At 34.3% G+C, this 23,085-nt stretch overlaps 1 protein-coding gene across 1 annotated transcript in view; it reads right to left on the reverse strand.

Annotated features, from left to right (window-relative positions):
- Window positions 1-23,085, reverse strand: part of LOC136833754 (voltage-dependent calcium channel type A subunit alpha-1-like) — a 1,031,224-nt gene that overhangs the window by 39,219 nt on the left and 968,920 nt on the right. Inside the window, 6 exon segments of the mRNA XM_067095975.1 lie at window positions 432-461; window positions 7,154-7,260; window positions 10,649-10,817; window positions 10,970-11,108; window positions 12,228-12,355; window positions 13,318-13,474. Of these exon segments, the coding sequence (XP_066952076.1) occupies window positions 432-461; window positions 7,154-7,260; window positions 10,649-10,817; window positions 10,970-11,108; window positions 12,228-12,355; window positions 13,318-13,474 (730 nt within the window).

The raw sequence follows: 23,085 nt of genomic DNA on the forward strand, positions 1-23,085 counted from the left end.
GTCATACTGAAACAGACTTGGAATAGACTAGTTTTCCTGGAAATGTTTTGGGCCAGTAAGAATGTGACACACAGTATTATGCAACAGAAAGCAAACCAGTGTACAAGACTGTGGCAAGACTAGCAAAATCACTGCTTTTACACTACGCATTTCTTTTATGAATTATATCTAACTACAATGACATGCATCGAATACCTCAAGTTTAACCAATGGCATACAGTTAATAGCAAGTCTGCAAACGAGAGGGTAAGTTGTAAAAAATTCTGAAGAAAAATGAGATAAAAATATTCTTTTAAAGGCCCATCTTGCCACATCTGTACAGTATATGCATGACGCCATACCGGTGATTTTAAGTAAAACAAACATGAGCAAAAGTAGAGTTGGATGATAGAGATTATTAAAAGAAAATGAAGATAATCTCAAAATACTACCACTTCTATCGGGGAGGCTGGGGACCTTTCCTGCAATAAAAACAGCGAAACGAGGTATGTCACTCACTACAACAGGCGCCAGGTATGCTCTCAAAAACAGCTACCAGGGGCCATATCATAACAACTACCAGGTAATTAATTCACTGAATAACAGTACCACATACCTAGGTATCAACCATGACTGGTGATCCTATTAATATGGCATGAACATATGAATATCTCCTTGTAAATCTTTTATGACTGAATCATCTTGTTTAAGGGTAAAAGAATTTCACGGAAATCAAAAAGGTTCTTCTAAAAACAAAAGTAAATGAATCACAAATAAAAAAAAAAATTGAACCAAGTTTTACTTCTGTTATGATGATGACTACTTTTAAATAATCTGCTTTCTATGACAAAATTTTGATGAAATTCTCTCGTATATCAGTTAGGCAAGGAGAAACTACAGATACAGCTCGGGGCTGTCAAAAGGACCAGGTGTAAAATTAGAACTGGTAATTGTACGAGGCCAGGTGAGAAGGATGTGTCTACCTCTACCCACTTGGGATAGACAGTTGTTATAAGATTCACACTCTTGCTTTGATGACTTTTATCACTTTTGTGTATAAAGTCACTTTTTTATTTCTTTTGATGCATAAGACATTTAAAAATTTAATACATGCAAAAATTCTTTACTTATAAACAACTAGAACATATATAACTCACTCCTCACTTCTTTGGTAAGTGTGATATCTGTCAACAACGGTCTGGACTAATATGTTTGTGGAATCTTATTTAGATGTCATGTCTACTTTGGCTCAGTAAGAAACACAACTCCCAGCGTTACTCTCATTAGATCGCAACAAAAATCTCTGAATCACGACTGTACATTTTTCAGCAGTCATATATCCAAACAAGATTCCTATAACATTTTACTGAACAAAAATTTATGCTGTAGATCAAAAATTTTGGGTTATAGGGGATAAGGTAAATTCTAAGTCTAACCAAGACTCTATTTCAGCACTGGTGATAAAAGACAAAGAGGGTAACACATAAATAATCATTTCATCTCATAACCCTACACATATCATCACCAACTATATATGGCTCAGTACGCCCTCATTTACCCAAGGCTGACTCCTCTTTCAGTAAGTCAATGAGGATAAATGAGGGAATACTGCGATCATTTGATATTGAAATCACTGTGAAACATACACTATAGTGCAGTGATGGCTATTTTATTACTATAAATATGACCACTATAGGCAGGGGGCACTAGCACTGATAATAATATGTACCCCCATCCAAAATAACATCTTAGGACAGGAGGGAACACATATGATAAATATATGATTTATGTGACTAATCTTAAAAAAACTAATGAATGATGATGGAACTGGGAGAAATGAAGCAATGTTTAACAAAAATGAAGAGCTCCTAAAAAAAATAACACCAATTATTAGTCACTCTAAATTATTGATAAGCTTAATCTACAAAAAACAGACCTTGAAAAGTTCTGGAATTTCAAACGAATGAAGAACTCAACACTACACACTCGGGCAAAAATAGAGCAGCAGCTTATAACCTTACATACACAATAAATAACACTCAAACAATGTTCTTTTAATAGGTCCAAGTCAATCTGAATCACTTAAAATGTATTGGATCGTTGATGCACGCATACCTTATTGATCAAAGTGACGTTTAAGGCAAAACTTCTACAAAAACATTAATCAAAATCATCTGAGAAATATGCTCAGCTTCAGCATATGCTCATCATTCTCTCTCTCTCTCTCTCTCTCTGGCAAGCCGTGTGCACTGATACATAAACACATTAAACACACACACACACACACACACACACTTATATGCACTTAAATGTGAAGAAACATCTTAACTTTCACTCCTAGTGAACATTTACATTGAAGAAGTCAAGTAAAGCAGAGCAAAACATGACTTAATAAGACCGTTGTTTGCTTTTAAGTGATTCGCGACAAGAGAGACCTGTGTCCTTTACACCTATCCACATGATTAATCACCACAAGTGATCCTGGGGAAATGACACGCATTCATCCACAGCCTGTGCTGATAATCCGCCTCCAGTCTTTGATGAGAAGATTATCAATATTAAGATCTGTTCATGAAAGTATCATAATCCCCTCCAAATCGATTTTGTGGAGACTACCACTGAATATATATATACATACACATATATATATATATATATATATATATATATATATATATATATATATATATACATATATATATATGTATATATATAATATATATACATATACATAGAAGTGAACTGATACTGCCATTAAAATCCACTGATTTGCACTACTCAACCTATCATTCTACACTGATACCACATAATCTACATGAGCACAAGACCTTGTATCAAATTCCCAAATGATACATATGATCCCGTCCAATGAAGCTACAGGTATATAAGGATCTGTGCCACATACACAAAGTCCACATAAACTGCAGTGATTACTTTAATCACTTGAAGATATGTGAAATATATGATACTGACAGCCAGACCTTATTCCTCATGTGCTACTGGTACACTAAAATATTTGTAAACAACAATGCAGGTGTACCAATTATGAATCTGCTAACTAAGAGGCTGAAATGGTTACGTGGGTGACAGGAATATTTTTTTTTTATTTTTGGAATATAAATATAAAAAAATGTTGAAAATTTATGCGTTTAAAGACAGCTGTAGCTGTTTACAAGGCCAAAGCACAGTATGTAGTCCCACTTTAGATTTTACAGCTAATGAACTTTTTTCCTATTCTATGGGCTCGCTCTAATTTTGTCTTAAAGAATACCTATTACAAGAAGGCACAAACCTATAATAGTTCAGTAAGCAAAGTCTAGATGGCATTAACTAGCGCTCTCAGCACTCTATGCACTGAGCAAGGAGAGGCAAATTTCATCAGTGAGAGACCTTCAGCATGGTAGGAAACTTTCATTTATATATTAACCTACAAACAACGGAAGAGCATGACAGTGCAGCATAATAGTCTCAATATGCAAAACAGTTTTCAAACATTTAAATATAAATCTATAACTGTTAGTAATAAGAAATGCTAGAAATTTGCCTCCACAGTTTGGTTAAACTACTTTATATTGATAAATGACATACCTAAATACATATAATATCCTTGGTTTTGCAAATTAAATAAACTTCTATGGGTATAGCTGTGCATCCATGTATCCTCACCTACATAATCCTTAATGAAGCCTGGAATGTGTCTATCATAATAACTATGTCTGTTGCAATAACTATGACCATTCTTCTTCTATAGTTTCTTTTGAGATTAACGGCCCGTAAAATTACAGATAAAGATCATTATTAGGGTTTGTTCACCTTCCTTCCAAAGCAGATATCAGGCTCCAGCATGAGTTGGTTTGAATACGTAAGATGTTCAAAACCTAATGTTTTGTAGAACAAAAGGGATGTGTTTACTTAACAGGAATTACGGAAGTTATCTTCCTATTTAGCCTTTCAAATGAATATTGTATGCATTTAAATTGTCAAATTAATAGAAGCAACAAAAAATATAAAATGTTTTTTAAACACTTTCAAGCTTAATCTAAGTTAAATGTCGGCTGTAAAGAAGAGGTCCCTCAAATTTACCTCTAAAATATCCAAAAAGAGATCATTAACTAATTTTAGGTAATTTTTATGACAATTCATTCCTCACAAGAGTATTCTGATACCAGTAGAAAACTTTTTGAATCCATCCGGAAATTTCTACACGACAATTAGATTGTTATTCAAAATTGACCTGCCTTTAATAATCACGCCGTTCATTAAACTTTAGCAGTAGTGAAATCTGATGGCTAAATAGGTTTCAGATCTTTGCTGTAAACTCTTTTTAATGATACATATCATAAACAGGTATATTTGATGGTCATCAAACTGTTTTTCATGTCATGACAATTAGCCATCAATTTAAACAAGGCCATGCAATCATTGCTTTATAGTAAATGGTATAGTGTGGACTTCTAATGAAAATGGATAGAAAAGTATACATGTTAATATTAATATAAATCGATTTCCTGGGAAATAATGAAAACATATCAAACCAGGCATATCAACAAAAATCCAGAAATGAATGACGGCTATTTAGTGAATCTTGTAGTTGACCTTGAATATAGGTATTCTTAAAATAACATCATACACTAGAATATTAAAATGATCGTCTCAGAAACTTATGTTGAAGGGAATTTGCGCGATATTAAGAGCTTTGCTAAGTGAGCACACTTTATCTAAGTAAGAACATAATAACTACTTGGAGGAAGAATGAATAAATTTCATCATAAATGAAGGTTTTGTTTAAGCATGAAAAGCTATTACTATATTGCAATAACATTCGTTTATCCTTAACAATGAAGTAACAGTTAAGATTCCTGGTGAAACTATAACCTAGGATGACTATTTATAAACAGTTGCTAAAAAACCTGAACCAAAATGTACTGACAACTACTGTCAAGAAATTAAAAGAACAGCCAACTGACAAAGCTGAGCCATCATAACGAAGTTAAAGAAGTTCATGAGAAAACTACAATCTATGTTCTTGTTTTCAAGCAGGATGTTTTACCACAAAAAGAGGGAAGAATTTAATATTGGCCAATAACTTTGGTAATCTTAAAGATGGGACAAATATATGAATGCAGACCGCAACGAAACCTTACCAGGGTTTGTTTTGACAAAGCTACCATTAGTCCCTTTGACGGCGTTAAATGTTCCCCTCGCAAGATCCCGGCACTACAGGTAAAATTGAAATTGTGAAGAATAAACTTGTGCGGTATCCGCTAGACGCAAAAATGTACTTTATAAGTATGGAATCTTTGGAGGAACTCAAAGAAAATGAAGATAAAACTAATATCAATAAACATGACATTAGGAAAATGTTGAGTCCTCCAGTATCTACATTACTACGGAATGATTAGCTCTTACAAGTTTCATTCTTAGCTTTTCAAACGCAGTACCCCTGATAGACATGCTAGAGTTGGAGTCGGAGTTATGACCAACAATTCTATCTGTCACAAAAAGTCAAAATGGTCCTAGGAATATAGCAGTATCTTCTAAACTTGTTATATAGGCCAGTGCAAGGTTGATTTTATGATTTTATCATCAACTATATAGCTACCCTAAACCATTTCAAAATAAAGAGTTGGGAACACAAGAGATGTGGTTATGATCTATTCAGTGCCAGAGTTTCTGAACACAGTAACGATAAAAATAAAAATTCTCCCTTTCTGTTCCTGCCATAAAATATCAGACCCTTTGTAGACATCGCTGTACAATCAAGCAAACAATGTTCTGCTGTACCCACTCTGGTAAATCCCTCTAACTCTGTCAAGACACTAAAATGGAAATGCATTTACTGTTGGAATTAGAGAAACTCACTGACTACTTAAAAATATTCCTGTCACCACTAAAGCGTGTTAAAATGAACAAGGCACTTTGTTATCATTTCGTTAGTAATATATTACTCAGCCAACTCCCAGCAAGGAACATCTGAGGAACAAAAAATGCTTACACAGACAACTGGCGCCAATAATGTTCCATGAGGGATCTCCAACAACGTATCTGTGCTTTCAATGATACAGTGAATACGAGTGAATGGTGATCAAATTACTGCATCTAAAATACTGTATTTAATGCTCAATAAAGAGGACTGGTGACTGAGGTTCATACTTCCTAGATTACAACAGGAGCAATGTTTTCAAACTACAATTGTGATCAGAATCAGCTTTTTTTTTTGCAAGGTACATCTTAAATACTCTATCTTGCACGCAAAGGTGGCACTACGGTAATGTATGCACATTATGCTAATTCAAGTGAATACTGCGGCAGTAATACTAATACACTAATTGAAATTTTACATAACCCATGAGACACACGAGTACTTAAATACCTTTACGGTGGATTTGGATCAAATAATGTACAGCCATTTCTTGTTAGATAATGTACGAAATACAAATTACAACAGCTAGCTTAAATGTGCACTATATTGCGTATGATTTTCAAACTGTCTTACTGATTCTGACTCTTGCTCCACTACTTCCTCAGTTTCCCCTCCTGTTTCCTCAGTTTCTGGGATTTCCTCTGCATCCTCAGACTCTTGTACTTTATTTTCAGCCTTTTCTATATCGCTGAGTAGTTGCGTACCCTCCCCACATAAAATATCCTCAGTCGACTCATACTTTTCCTCATCTTCCTCCTCCTCCTCATTCTCATTTTGCCCATGGGAATCTTTACCCTCCTGGAATAATTTTGAGAACTCCTATTTGTTCATCTCTTGTAATGACTGGCTTGAGAGCACTTTCAAGCAATTCATAACCTTTTAAAAACATTCTAAAGAAAGATTAACATGCGACACATTCAATTTAGTCTCTTTTAAGAGTATTTTTAAAAAAAAATGTAATTTACATAATCATTAAATTGATGACGAGTCTTATAAAATGGTCAAATCATTTCCATATGATTGTATTCTTTGTCTCATTTAAATATTGTACTCATAAAATGAGCACATCCTGATATTATGCAGAAAAAATAATCATTCACAGGAATAGAATTCTATACCATACATGTTACTGAGGACATAACTTTTTGGTTCATTAAAATATTCACACTCTAAGCCTGTCATTGGCAACATAAGTGTTATAACCACCTATCTCTTGTAAAATAACAAAACCTTCAATATGTTCATACTGACCAAGCCTCCCGCTGGTTGAATTTGGCCAAATCGTGTCGTCCGCCAATTTTCAAGAATTAATAAACCGCCATAAATTTTTCCCACGGTTAGCTTGTCATATTTTAATTCTGTAAAGGAGAAAATTGAAAGAATTGTCATTTCTTAAATCACAACTTTTCATTTCTAAACACAATTTCATGTATCTAAAATGACTTTGAATAACTATGATTTACATTTCATAGGTACTGCCATTGCCATGTTAGAAACTACTTCACTGGTACGTTAAAGGGGACAGAAACATAGAATTTACTTCAAAAGAGAATAAAGTTGCCAGGGGACCATTAAAACTCGAGCGAGATAAAACTATACTACATCATATTCCCATTTTCGTTTCAGGTTTTACTCCCTGAACCAAATCAGACAGAAGGAGGGAGGAACTTTTCTAAATGGTAATGGTTTTTTTATCTGTAAAGGAAGAACATTATTTTAAGACATTCTAATGTAGACGTACTAAATACAAAACACTGCCTTACAAGAGTTTAATATCTACCTGGAAGGAAGACTAGTGAAGTAGAAAGATGGTCTCTAAATGGGATAACAACATCAGTTATGAAGAGTTCTGCATCTGAGTCATGTAAATAATTATCAACAGTCTCAAGGACAAAATTTGTTCATTTATCCCTTTTGGGGTTACTTCGGGTAAATAAATTTAAAGAGTTGTACCTCTGCCTTTAGGTGAGCGCTAGGTCATGCTGGTCCAGTTATTAGTACTATTTGGAATTTGGCCCTGAGCTCAAGGTAAAAGCCGCTGACACCTTCTTAGGTCATGAACAGACACAATTGAAAACTGTGGCCTTGCTCAAAATGAACACCAGAAAACATTGGATTTAGTATGATGCTTACAGATGAGGTACTGAGTGCTTTGTCCCTTTAGCTTCCATTCTGCAAGTGTTACCTGTTTTGAAAGTTCTGTCATTTGTAAAGGTGGGCATAATATTGTTAAAGGCCAATGGTCAATGGCAGGCTCACTGGGTTTCGTCAATGGATAAACAAAATTTAGAAATGACACCCATTTCCGAGCGTGTGGGGTATCAGAATCTCTTGGTTTATAAATATTAAGAAAAATTTCAATGTGAGAAGCCTAAATGAATTGGGAGGATGCAATAGGTAGGAAATGAATTCAGATTTGGATCATGGTGCAAAGGAAGGGGAAAAGAGAGCAGATGGAATTGGCAGAGAAGGAGTAGGCATGATCTTAATACCAAAGGCAGAAGAGGAACTGACTAATCGCAAAGCAGTGAGCAGTGCATTACCACTTGCAAAATACAGCTCAAAATAGTGCAATATGAGTACTATAGTGTGTCATGTCCCAATGAATGAACTCTACAAAGAAATAAAAGAAGAATTTTTTACAAAACTGCAGAATGTTATGGACGATATATCAGAAATAGATGTGAGAATTATGACTGGGAGTATGACTGTAAAAGTTGGCAAAAGCAAAGAAAGTAACGAGAAAATAATGTGCAAGGAAAGTCTGGGAGATACTGGGAATGAAAATGGTGTGCAATTTATTAGTTTTTGTGCTGCAAATAATCTCTTTATTGAAGGTACTCTTTTTCAGTACATCCAAAACTACTGACATCTCCAAATGGCAAACACAGACGCCAAATAGATCAAATATAACTATTAATCAAGATTGAAAAAGAACAATAAGGAATGTTAGGAGCTACAAAGGAGCGGATGTCAGCAGTGACCACCAACTTGCTGCTGACATACTGAAATTGACATTAAAAGCACCCAACAAAGAGGTACATACAGTAGATAGTAGCTACGTTTAGTGCAACAAAGTTCCTTGAAAATGAACATCGAGAGTCTTTTGCAATTAAGGTAGAAATAGGTTTGAAGTTCTAGAAACCAAACCGAAGGAGGTGCAGACAATCAATGAGGATTCGATTACCATCAAGACTGTATCAAAATCTACCGGAAAAGTAGTGGAAAACAAGGAGACGATGCTGTTACAGCGGTGTATTCAAGAGAGTGGTATTGATATTTATTTTCTAAAATACGGCACGGTTTCTGAATAGCATTTTCTCAATAAAGTGGAGATCACGCAGCTATATACTCGTTCCATGGGAAAATTAAGTGCTGACTGCAACAGCTAAAGACCAAACTTTAACCCCCTGGTGATCACTGAGGTTGCTTAAAGGTGATTCTTTAGCCCTTAACTCGTGTTAGCAAGTATGCCTACACGACACAATTACGCACTAGTGATCCCCTCTGTATGTAAATATTTACAACTATGGATGAGATGATGGAACGAAGGATACAGGAAGAAAATGAAGAATAATGTGTAGGGAAGACGTCACTGAACTACCCTACCAGTGGCCACATGGCTCTGATAAAAACTGTTTTGATTTTTAGGGGAAACATTTCTGAGGTAGGAAATAAAGGTCGACTCACATTTCTACCTTTTTCAATATTTGATTGGTAGAACAATAACTTGTGTTTGTAAAGAACAGCCCATTTCAATAACTTCTATAAGCCTGAAGGCTATTATGTCTGTTACCACTGTAACACTGTCCAATATGAAGGCCTGTGTATAACCCTGTTTTGATCTGGAAAAGCTGTCACAATGTCCAATATGATGGCTATTATATGATGCCAAGCTTGATAAAACAAAAGTACTATGTTGAGCTCCTGACTGTTGACATGGAGGGTCTACTCGTTTGCTCTTCAAGAACCTATTACATCACGTCTGAGAGCTGAGTTCCTCAACCCACTAAAGGGGCAAAGGTGAATAGGAGTAGGTTTGAAGATGACGGTCCCTGTAACCACCTACGGAAGTCCTTCAAGACAGACAATGGGATTTCCAAGTTTTCATGCAGAGAATGGGTAGTCCAGTTTTTGTCGGATCTGGGGAGACTGCATGTATCACCAGCTTGGTAAACTAGTTCTTGATTAATTAAGATGGATGAGCTTACTAACAAAAGAATTTCGGAGGGAGGACTGAGAAGTAATCCCTCGTGACACTGTAAATTCCTAGGAGCCACTGAAATAGAATTCAATGGGGGTGGTGCAGCAGGAGGGTCATAAGGCACTCCAGTAAGGCCACAAAGATTAAACTATGAACGATTGAGAAAAATTTTTTTAACACGAAGTTGTCTTCGTGTGCCCAATACTGGAGGAATGGAGTGGGAGACAGTTTGGCAGGGAGGCCGAAGGAAGAATGAAAACTCATATAGCACGCATGCATGGACAGAAGTACTGTGAGCCTTATTTACCTTCAGAATCTTTTAGGTATCCTATACATTTAACCAGCTATTCACTTTGTACCGAAATATAAGGCTACTGCAAGCCAACGTTTGTCCTTGAGCAAATACATAAAATCCATCTTAAATATGGTACCATGAACTCATCATTACTTAGGTTTTTAATGAAAAGACTCTCCTCCATATCCATACAAACTTCGCTACATTTAACAACTGTTTTCCTGGGCAAAAGAATGCCAAATCTTACCGTCATCTGGAGGCACTATAACATCAATATTCTTTTTGGCTTGGAGCGGCCAGAGCTTTTTTATTGTCACTCTTAATTCTGAATCGGCTTGGTCCATTTCTTCTGCTGGTCGCATCTTTATACAAAGGTTTTCGCGAATTAAAGAAAATAAAGTAGTAGTAAAATGTACCTGTGGGAAATAGAGAAACAACACTCAAATAATTATACAGGGTATTAGAGAAACATTTTGTTATCGCCATTTCAATTCATAGTGAAAAAATATATTGTCATATAGCAGAGGCAAAATAATGTGACAGCAAGAACAAATAAGTAGTTCCTTACCCTGCCTTCACTATCTAATGGCATATTCATTCGTATAAGTTTTTTATAAGCTAATCGATACGGACATTTGTTGCCAAACCCCAAAGGTGGATCCATATTCCTTAACATGTCGTACATATCTGTATAATGAATACGGCCCCTGCGGAAAAATTAACAAAATGATTAAAGAACAGTTGTGAAGTGATATGTGTTCCCATATATAAAAACTATTTTGATCAATTGTCAAAATGGAAGATAGAGAAAATTATTCTACCTTCTCAAGTTGAATAAAAGATGATTCCATTATAATCAACCAAGATCTGCTTACTTACATAATCGTAAGGAATACCTTTTACATTTAAACTGTTACAAAGGGCATTGAAAAATGCATTGTGAATAAGAGAGGAAAAAATTTCCAAAAGAATCCCATTACTGTTAGGCGCTGAAGAATAATAAAAATTATATTACACTCTAAAAGTTACCTTCATAAAACACAACCTTCCATGCATCTCTGTGCTTAATATCATTTGTTAAAGGCATTTTTATATTACTGTACCTACTAACATTACCTATGTGGCAGGCTTCATCTCAAAATGTTTAAGAGCCACAGTTACTCCGTAATTTTATTGTAATTTATGATGATACGATTGTCATCAAACCAATTCACCAGGTTCTAGTAACAATGAGGATGTGACGTTGAGAAACCTGTTGAACGCGACAGACATTCGTTAACTTAAAATTCTGCTTTCATGAATATTTCTCGCCCATGATCCATTAGTTGTTTATGATTGTACGCTGGATCTTGCCTGAGGCCAACATTTAAATGCGAGTGTTGATGTAAATACTGGCCAGTGATCACGTTCTTTGGTTTTGAGATGATCATAGTCCAAATTTCCATTCACATCAGTTTGGGACGAGGCCGGAGCTAAATTTGGTTAGTGCTTCACGGCAAATTCTCACGATTTATTCCAGATAAGATAGTGGTTATGCCAACTGTTATCTGACAGTGAGATGCTCGTACACGTGATATAAATATACATTCTATGTGGAGACTGGCTTGCTGGAAATACTATATAATTAACGAACAAGAGCATGGATTAAGTATAACCCTAGCATAATTTGAACAAACAGTCGATCCAGGAACTGGATGATCAAGCACTGAAATTTGTCAGTTGGCACCAGAGGAATCATACAGGATGGAAATTATTTACTGCATCTCAGAATTAAGAGATGAAAGAAATGCTAAATATTAATGATGCAGCAACGAAAAGATACTTACGTTGCATTGGGATCATATTCAGCCCAAACTCTAATAAATTCATCGAGATGATGAGCACCAAGGATGGATGAATCTCTAGTTAGGTAATCAAAATTATCCATGATGACGGCTACGAAAAGATTCAACATCTGCAAAAGTACAAAGCATTAGATGAGACTATAACAACTTAATGGCGTCGTTCTTAGAATGCACACTTTCTTTGACAGTGGAATTTATAATATAAGCCATTTATAATCAAACCAGGCCTAGAATAATATAAGCACGCAAGTAAACATAGCCCATCAACATTTTTATTAAAATATACAATAAGACTCTGTACAAATAAATACAAAGAGATGAAAGTTTAGTGATGACTTTTCAAAACAGTGTATGGCAATAAAAAAGTAATCAGGGGCCTCCTAAAAAAGTGGAAAACTTAGATCAAAATTAGCTGAAAGAGTATCACCTTCCTACATTATAAACATTGATGAACAGTATAATGTTTTATGCAAGGATCATTATAATTCTCAACTTTTTCTTATTTGCCTATTCTTTATAAAAAAACCTATGTCGTTCTTTAACTACCAAAGACTTTTAAAAAATCTTATACATTAAAGCAAAACTTCCCACTGACACTAGCAAAGGAAAAGGCGATTCATCCGTATAAAATCATCAATAGTGACGATCAATGAACTAAATAAACTAAGATGGTTAATGATTCTAGGGATCCAAATGACCGCATAAAAAAGAAACAAAAATGTGTCTTATCCCTGGAATGCTTGAGAGTAAAAAAAGGCACTGACAGAAGTTGAGGTTTGTCAACATGCAGACTGCCTGAGAATGCTGGTACAAAAAATTGTATATTCCTATGGATGCCAAGAGTCTGAAATAGGTTATTCCAAATGCTCAATGACAAAATAATGGTTTACTTCAATGAAGAAGGTAAAAAGGAATCTTCGTAATTGACCTTAGCACATCATATGGTTAAACATCATTCTAAAAAAAAAAAAAAAAAGATCAAAATTTCCACCTCTTAAAACTTGATGAGCTTTTGGCAACATCTCATTCCGCATTAGTTCTACACCGTGAACCCAGGTCAGGCAAAACTTACCAAAAAAGAACACAAGAAGATGAAGGAGACGAAATATATGTAGGCAATGTTGGAACCACACGTCTTCTCCGGCTTGTCCTTTAATGCAGCTGGATCACATGGACGACCTTTGATGCAAGACAACATGATACTTTGCCAGGCCTCTCCAGTGGCACATCTGTGCGAGTCAAGAACACAAGAGAGCATCAACAGCAAGCACTTCAACGCACAGCGCTGAATCTTTCTCAAAAAGAAGTTTGATAAAGGCTGGGTAGTTATCTAATATCTTTTATTTCATGTGATAACAGTCCTTTTTAACATGAGATGACTTTTCATCAAAATGTGAAGCAATTTACTAAAACAACCAAACAGCTAAATACACAACAGAACATGTACAAAGATATATAAAGCAGATATACTTGACAATCACACCACACTATTGACACACAATATATGTATATGTTTTATATATATATATAATGTATATATACTGTATAAATTATACACACACATATACACATATATATATATATATATATATATATATATATATATATATATATATATATATAATGTATATATACACTGCATATATGTGCAATGAAATAACGTTTCACACATCTTGACTGCAAATTATTCTCGGATACTTTAAAATTATACCAGCTGAGAACCATGAAATCTGAAGCAACAGATTAGGTGAAGAAACTTTTCACTCTAAAGATTTAGAATTCAGGGCAAGAACAACTTACAAGAGTGGCTTCATTTTCCACATTAGATTTCAAGGCTTTCAGTGTTATAGATATCCAAAAGTAATAAAATTTGAGGTGCTATGTTGAATTTGTATCTTTGACATATATGTATATATAATATATAAAATATATATGAGGTGTTACGTTGAATTTGTATCTTTGTATGTATATTCCGACAAACAGAGGAGGAAATACAGAAGTATTTTTGTTTGCATACATGTGTATATTAACAGTTCACATAAATACATATTAGTATATGAGTCATGCATATTATATACATATAATATATATATATATATATATATATATATATATATATATATATATATATATATATATATATATATATATATATATATATATATATATATATAGAGAGAGAGAGAGAGAGAGAGAGAGAGAGAGAGAGAGAGAGAGAGAGAGAGAGAGAGAGAGCTGTGTGTGTGGATTATGGATTATATATATATATATATATATATATATATATATATATATATATATATATATATATATATATATATATATATATATATATATATATATATATATATATATATATATATATATATATATATTCATAGTGTTTATTTTCAATTTTAGATCACATTGCAATTTTCATTCATACAAGCCAATACCGTTGACCAATTTGATTATGAAATAATCATACAGTCAGCATTTATTTGAAAGGACGACAGCCAGAATTATCTTGCAAATTTTAAATATTTGAATACATTATCCTTAGGGCTTTTTTATTTGAATGTTATATGTCTTATGGCAATATAGTTATTAACCCTGGTGAAGGAATATTCAGGCTTTACTTGCAAGTAGTTACGACTAAATCATGTAATACAAATGACTGATAAGAAATTCCTAAACTTTTCCACACTGCATATTTCATTTGCAGAAAATTTAACTTGAAATGCATGGATCTTAGTCATATGCAGTTATCTCTTATTTCTCTTAATATTTTAGAGAATAAACTCGAGGCCACCTTCAAGCACTGAATTTAGATTCCCAAATGTAATGTTTAGTATCAGAAGCTATTCCAGCCGAGGATTGTTTATAAATGCATGCAGTCCAGTTCAAACTTGCCCTTTAGTATAATTCTCTAAGGTTGCATCTTCAAAAGTTTTAATTAGGAAGGTACAAAACACCAAATCCACATATCTTACAAATATACTGCGTTAACAGGTGATACTTTAACAAATACGTAAATAAACATAAAACATATATAAATCAATATAATATACTCAAACTTTGTATGATCAAGCAAAGAACGTCAGTAATGTCCACTTCGTTCCGACAGACAAAAAAAAAAAAAAAAAAAAGTGTTTGTACTCAAGTGCCAGATTTCTCACAAAGGATGACGAAGCACTTTTTTTGCCGCACAACTGACAGAGGGCGGAACTTTTCGGAAGTCAGCACCTTCCTTAAAATCCAGACCTATCATCCTTGAACTTGAAAGGTTAGTGTTTTCTGATTAACTAAAGTTTTCAAACGAACGTTAACAGGATGATGAAAAAATGATCCCATTTGCATATGAACTAACATAATACATAATATCTAGACACTCAAGTTTATTGGAATAAAGGTATACCGTCTTATTTTACGCTTCATTTACATTTCAAGAGAATTTCTAACGAGTAACTCAAAAGAAAATTTTATTACTTTTAGATACTTTCAGCTACACATAAAGTAGTATTACTGGATACATTTAGAAAGTAATCTTAGATTTATAGTCTAAATCTAATTATCCTGCATAACCCTCTTTTGATTATAATTAGTGGAGTCGAGAACAAGATTTCTGGTGTTCAGCTGTAACAGCAAGGCAAGCAGTGTGTACTTCTTGATATAACGGCAGTGTACTGCAAAGGCTGGAGATATTTTACATCACGTTTTTGTTCTTGTAGCATTCCTTTGATGGTGGATGGTTTTAGTAAATAATTTTTACCAGGCACTGTATAGAATTTTATTCAGCCTTCTTTGTCTTCCGATCTGGGCAGCCTCTTTGTTGGCTATTCATCTCCAGTCAAAATTGTCAGGGTCAGCCCGGAGGTTTCCCCTCTAGTCACCTTCTGTTCTGGTGTCAAAGTTTGTGATATCCTTCATGCTGGCAACTTGCTCATCCCGATGATTTCAATAATAAAAAAAGTGTTTACTGAACTAGCAATGATTCCCGTGGTCTCAGCCAACCACTGGATAGCAAAATTTCTGTGGTTTAAAACTATCTAATGAATGGTTGAAGCTTCTGTATGTCTTCATGGAGGTCATCTCCTGTACTCTCCCCTGCTGCGTAAGACTTCAGAAGCTAGCTTCTTAATGACAGAATACAAAGGGATGTTCTCAGCAAGTGTACTAAAGAGGTCTGCAGGATTTTCTTGGGGAACATACCCATTTTTTGCTTAGAGTTAATGACCGAATGGCCTTACTGTCCATTTTATTTATATAAAACTTTACATGGGCCTTACATATAACGCAAGGACATAAACTCTTTTTTTTTGTACAAAGTCATATGTGGCTGTTTTGAGATGTTACCCCAAATTGTTTTAGTTGCTGCTGCTGTGTGGTTCTTTCTGGATGTTGGCAAACAACTTATTTTTGAAGGACTTTTGTATAAATTCAGGGGTACAATAATCTAATCCACAACAGAATAAATTGCAAAGTAAAGGGCGAGAAAATGTGTATTAAAGCAAGGGCCACAAGAATGCCTAACTCAGTGGCCTTACTTTTCTCATGAAGTTAAATAACAAACGTTGTAACAAATTTGTTATTAAATTAACGGTTGTAAAAATCTGAAATAAATTATCAATTCCAGACAAAAATTAAAAAAAAAAGAGACAATGACAAATGTTTTGAAATACTAAAGTAGAATGGACAGCTATTATGAGATACTAAAAATGCATGCCAAATTCTTACAGAAATCCCTTAGATGTAAAATGTATTGTAAATACTAACCAATAAATAGTGACAATTGCTATTAAAATCTTCAACCTTAAGCTGTACTGGCAATCAAAACTTATTAATACTCACCAGCGATCCAAAAACTCACTAAGCCAAGTGAAGGAATTTCAGTTTCAATCTAATTTCCACTGAAACCAAAATCATCAAAATGTACATGAAAAATAAAAATAAAATCAGCGAATATAAGTTTGATGGTTTAAATCTATCTACTATTACGGGTGACGATAAACGAAACACTGCACTGGAATGCATAGTACCACTGTACTGGAAAATCACAGTCTAGTAAGGAAAGTTTCAGTAACATGTTTTCTGGGCATGAATGTTGATAAAGGAATCTCGATGGTCTCTTGTATTAAACAATACAGCACTGAACTCCAGGAGCAAGAAGTGGACAGCACGAGTTTATCTATTTACACAATTCCAAAGTATACAAATTGAACGTGTAACATAACAAGACAAAAGCATCAACCTAAGTTCAACTTACTCAGAAAATTCCAGTAACCTAAAAATTTCACGAAGAAAAATTCCGGACACCATCAAATAAACAAAATCAAATTATAACAATTAAAATGCCTAAAAGTTTCATTTTTTAGTTAATTTCGAAACATACGTTATGCAAATCAAGTACAGTATAAAGTTCTGGCTATAGTAATCATGACAGGTCTAGCTTGTAACAACTAGACATTCATATACCATATGGAGACTATTCTTTATTACAAGAATGAACCTATGGTTGCAAGTTGCCCTGTTTCCATGAAATACGTCACTGTATCACAGCCACTTACAACCACCTCGTAATTCTTGTATCATGGCAGCAGTTGATCACATCAGCAAATAAAATGCACAAGTCAAAGAGAGATCAACATCTTTTAGTATGATACAGAATCAAGCCAAAGATTTATTAACCAATAGTCTTCGTTGAGTAAAAGCTGACACATTTTAATATAGAGGATTTTACAGACTTCTGCAGAAAAACGTCTTACTATCAAAACCCAGAATAGCATACAGAAGTGTAGATCAACAGCACAGCTGTTGCTAATGTAGAGGAAAGGTATCAGGGAAAACGGATACGAAATATGCACGATCACGAATTCAAATGCTCAATACCAAATTGCCATGACTGATACACATGATCTCTGCAAAGAGCTCTGTACACGGCTTACCACATCAAGACTCCGGTGACTTAGGAGTTTTTGACTGCCATCTGACTACTACTGTACTTATTTCCCATTTCTTACTTGAATGCTGAATTCTATGTCTGGACATTATGATGATTAATAACAGCTAATATCAAACACATATATTACAAAATAATGACTGTTTTTTGTAATGACTACAGTGCTATGTCTTATGGTTTTATCACAACTTCTTAAATTTTACCACATCCAGAAGTTGCTATATATAACCTTTTTAGCTCTTCAGGTAGAGCTGTGAACTAGCACTCGCTAGGCCCGAGTTCGAGTCTCCGGCCGGCTGATGAAGAGTTAGAGGAATTTATTTCTGGTGATAGAAATTCATTTCTCGGTATAATGTGGTTTGGATTCCACAATAAGTTGTAGGTCCCGTTGCTAAGTAACCAGTTGGTTCTTAGCCTCGTGAAATAAGTCTAATCCTTCGGGCCAGCCCTAGGAGAGCTGTTAATCAGCTCAGTGGTCTGGTAAAACTAAGGTATACTTAACTTTTTTAGCTCTACAGCAGATGTGTAAGTGTTCATTAATCTAGGAAAGTGGCTAAACTAGATCAATAATTTTACCTAGGATCAATCATCACAGTCTGATGGTAAATCCATCTAAACCCCAGATCTCTAGCCATGGCTATGCTGAGTATGACGTAATTTCGCTCAGTTTATAATTTGAAATATACTGCACCTTTATCCTCATTATCATTATTCCCTAGGACGTTTTTGAATAAGAAAATTTTCTCCATGAATGGTATAATCAACTTATCAATCTAAATTATACCATGAAAAACCTATATTAATGTTAACCTACATCATATTACGAGGAAAAATGTGTCCAATGGAAAAAATGACTGTTACAATAATATGGAAATTGACAGACACAATGAACGAACATAATGTGATTTTGATACCAAGTTAAATGCAGACATCACTCTTTCTCCATAATAAACTATCAAATCACCTTACTTACAATATATATATATATATATATATATATATATATATATATATATATATATATATATATATATATATATATATATATATATATATATATATATATATATATATATATATATATATATATATATATATATATACATACACACATGGATGATGTGTATAGAATCATACCTCAAAGATGAAGATTTCAGCTTTCACCGTTCTTTCCACTTTAAAGCTTCTTTATTGAACATAAGTTTTGTCTTACACTTTGGTCTGTAGATGGCATATCTGGAAATGCAGTTATGTACTGTACTTCTGATCTTGTATAAGCATCTCTGACATAAACAGGAACCATCTTAAGACCAGAATGATCCTTAGCATATTTCCTGAGTATGTCAAGGATTCTTTTGTCTACCAATCAGGTAATTTTTCACCCACAAGAGTTTGGATGAGCAATTCACTCTTTCTGACGGCGGCAGTAGACTTGATTGTGATTCATCCTGAGGGCCTTCTTGAAGAATTCTCCCAAGAACGTGAAATTTAGGTCATACCAAGTGGCCAGTACAAACTTTCCATATGGAAGCTCTTTTGACTCTTCCAAAGATCGGTTCTAGAAACTGCATAGCATTTTTGGTTTATGATACCTTCATAAAGCGAAGAGGCAAAAAAAGGAGAAAGACAAACCACCATTTAACAAGGGCTGACAGAAACGTAGATACACAGGAGATTAGTGCCACTGTATTGACAAATGGAGTTAATAAGTATGCCATCTGAAATGGTATACATTTACAATACCAGAGGGCAAGACCACTAACAGGCACGAACCACCAGAGTTTGAGATATCAAATGAATCCTGGGTATGAAAAACAGAAATATATACTGTGAGTGGTAATCAGCATATAACACTTTAAATATCATGACAAGAACATCCAAGACTTCTCTCTCCCACTGCAGAAATGGGGGAGTACAGGGTGGTACGGGCAATAGAGTAGACTACTCATCTTAAGGCACAGAGGCTTTAGCAAGGTGGAACAGTATGGCAACAAGGTTTCCAAATAATGTCGGTGTAAGCAAGAGGTAAAACAAAAAGAATGTAAGGCGACTGCCATACTGATTGCTCTCTATAGCCCCCAAAATGGGGAATATTATGAACTCATAATAATGATAAGAAAACACAAGGCTACCCGTCACTAATAAGAGATATACATCGAAGGAGCTGAAGTACCATTGCAAAGAAGCAAGCTAAGACATTAAGCAAAATGCTTTAACCCTGGGACAAAGTTAGAGATGTGTAATGACCACAGAAAAAATGACACAAATAACCAAATGCATAGCATGGGCGAAAAGATCTTAAAAATCGAAATGTGTACTCTTGATGTAATTAACAAATCACCATAAAGAAAATTATGCATGACTAATAATGAACACAGGCACATGAATGTGCACAGAATGGTAAGCAGTCACCATGAAACCAAAGCTGCTCACAACCATACATAAGCATTATATATGGAGCATTCATGGGTGAACTTAGAAATCTCATCACATGTGTCAAATGGTTTGGCAGCAGGGACCTCGATGGTACATCAGTTTCCTATCTCTAGCTTGCTAATGAAATCCATAACAGGGCGCCTGTGGCTAACATCTAATACTGTACTTTCATAATAATATTGCCTTGTGCCCAAAAATATTTTTGGCAATTACTTTTCTTTGCCATGAAAAATAGTTATAAGCATATATAATACTGCAGCATTATGTCATTAAAAGAATTTTGTAACAGCATCCTTTACCTTTTCTTACTTTCACGTACTTTTCAACATGGAAGGAACTACAGTACATCCACCACAGCAAAGCCTCTACCTCTGGGAATGGGAATAGTATATTGGGGGTTGGAACATTTCTAATTTTTCAAACATAACACAGCTTTTCAGGTGGTTAACACATTCTGAAACGTTTCTGCTTATCTCCAAATATATTAAAATAAATATTTTCACAAGTTTGAAACTGAAGTTAATAAACGTTGTTAAAAAAATAACAAAATGGAAAAGTTATATTTTCTAGTAATGGTGTGTTTCTTTTACAACGTATACCCACTGCATATTCTGTGACCATTACTACAAATCTGATTTCGTCTAATCACTTGATTAGTGGGCTTCAAAATGAAGAGGATGTACACCCATATAGTTTAAAAAGGAAATCCATTTTACCATGGTTTACTGTAAATTATTAATCTAAAGTTCAACAAGGCCGGGAAAATTGCATACACTCTTAATTGCTTAAGTTAAATACTACTGGGATATTATACGCCGATCTTTACAAAACTAATTAAACCCCTTCAATAAAAAGTTTGATAGTACAGTAGCATACAGTTCGTAACAGCTACTTTTCATAGGTAACATGCTATACCTAGCATAATTAATGTAGCCAGTCCCTTCTAAATTAATTATGAGAACGAAAGAACATTGAAAGAAGAAAAGTAAATACTGAGTTCTCTGCCATATAACTGCCAACAAAAGAATCTGAGCCCTCGAGATGATCAAGGAAGAAAATGAGCGCCAGGGCATGCTGGAAGCACTCTGAGTTTCAGAACAGAAAGAAAGGAGTATATTGCAACTGGAATGATGTTATGTGATTAGCCGATAAGAAAAAGAGTTCCTTACAAATTCGACAACAGTCAGTACCAATTAACTGTCATGGCAGCGCACGATACATTAAGCTAAAAGATTCAGTCATAGTTGTCCTTTTCGTTCTCAGCTGATGCCAAAAACCATACATTGCCTCTAGATAGTAATTAGTATAAAAAATGTTATTTACTGCACAGTCACTACTATCAGTTTTATGAAATAACAAAAATCGTTGCTTTTCTTATAAAACTTGAACATGCTGTTAAGCATGATGACTACTGAGGTTTCCTAATTCAAAAAAGGGTTATGGGAAATACTGTCTCATAATCTACAGAATTTATAAAAATCATTTGCATACAATCTATCCAAGTTGAATCTGAATCACATGGAATACAAAGGTTAAGTAACAAAAGTGGCTTTTAGAAGAAATCACAAATCACATACTTTACTGGTATATGAAAGTTTAATTTGCATGATTCTGTGAGTAATGGCATTTTCGTTAACTAATTTGAAATTACGAAATAAAAAAACAAATCTTTAAATATGTCATATCATCATACAACACAGAAAGACAAAGACTATACGTTTTGCTGAACCTGTCATGAAACCTGAAACGATTCAATTTCTATTTGAAATCACCCAAATGTTGATAAAGGACGATAACATAAACTCTACAAGTTCTAAGGTTTTAGTAACCTAAGTGCAGATCCCCAAGATAACTAGAGAGCGTGTTAATAACAAAACTGAGTTAAATTTCATTATTCTAGTCTCTTAGGAATAAAAAAAATAAAAAAATGTTTAAGTACTAAACAAGCTCTATAAAACATTCATCGTGACATTAAACTTCATCTTCTTCCTCCAAAGTGGACTTTAAAATTATTATAAAAGAGTCACAGAATGGGAGAAAATCAAATTCATGATTTCAAAATTTTCCCCCAGCTCCTATGCAATCATACATAATACTGGCCTCTATTGTACTCTTAAAAAAGTCATACAGCACCATGTAAAAACTACAAAGGAATTGACACAAAATGCGTAATGATAGCAATATAGCATTCTTAAGACTGTTTATCCTTAACATTATTTTCCCCATCCTGACTAAAAGTGGACATTGTAATAAACTGGTATGCAGGTAAAGTTTCTCTTATACGCAAAAACAATGCACAGATATCGACTTAACAGACAGCGAAAAATACCTTTGAAATTACATTAAAAATCTCATTTATGAGAATCTTTACAGGTGAACTAAGCTTTGTGAAAATAACTTAGTCTTAAGTTTTTTATTTACTTTGATTTTCTTATTCTTCATCTGAAACTAATAAGGTGGTCAAGG

This window comes from Macrobrachium rosenbergii, chromosome 52, assembly GCF_040412425.1.
Source record: "Macrobrachium rosenbergii isolate ZJJX-2024 chromosome 52, ASM4041242v1, whole genome shotgun sequence".
NCBI classification, from domain to species: Eukaryota; Metazoa; Arthropoda; class Malacostraca; order Decapoda; family Palaemonidae; genus Macrobrachium; species Macrobrachium rosenbergii.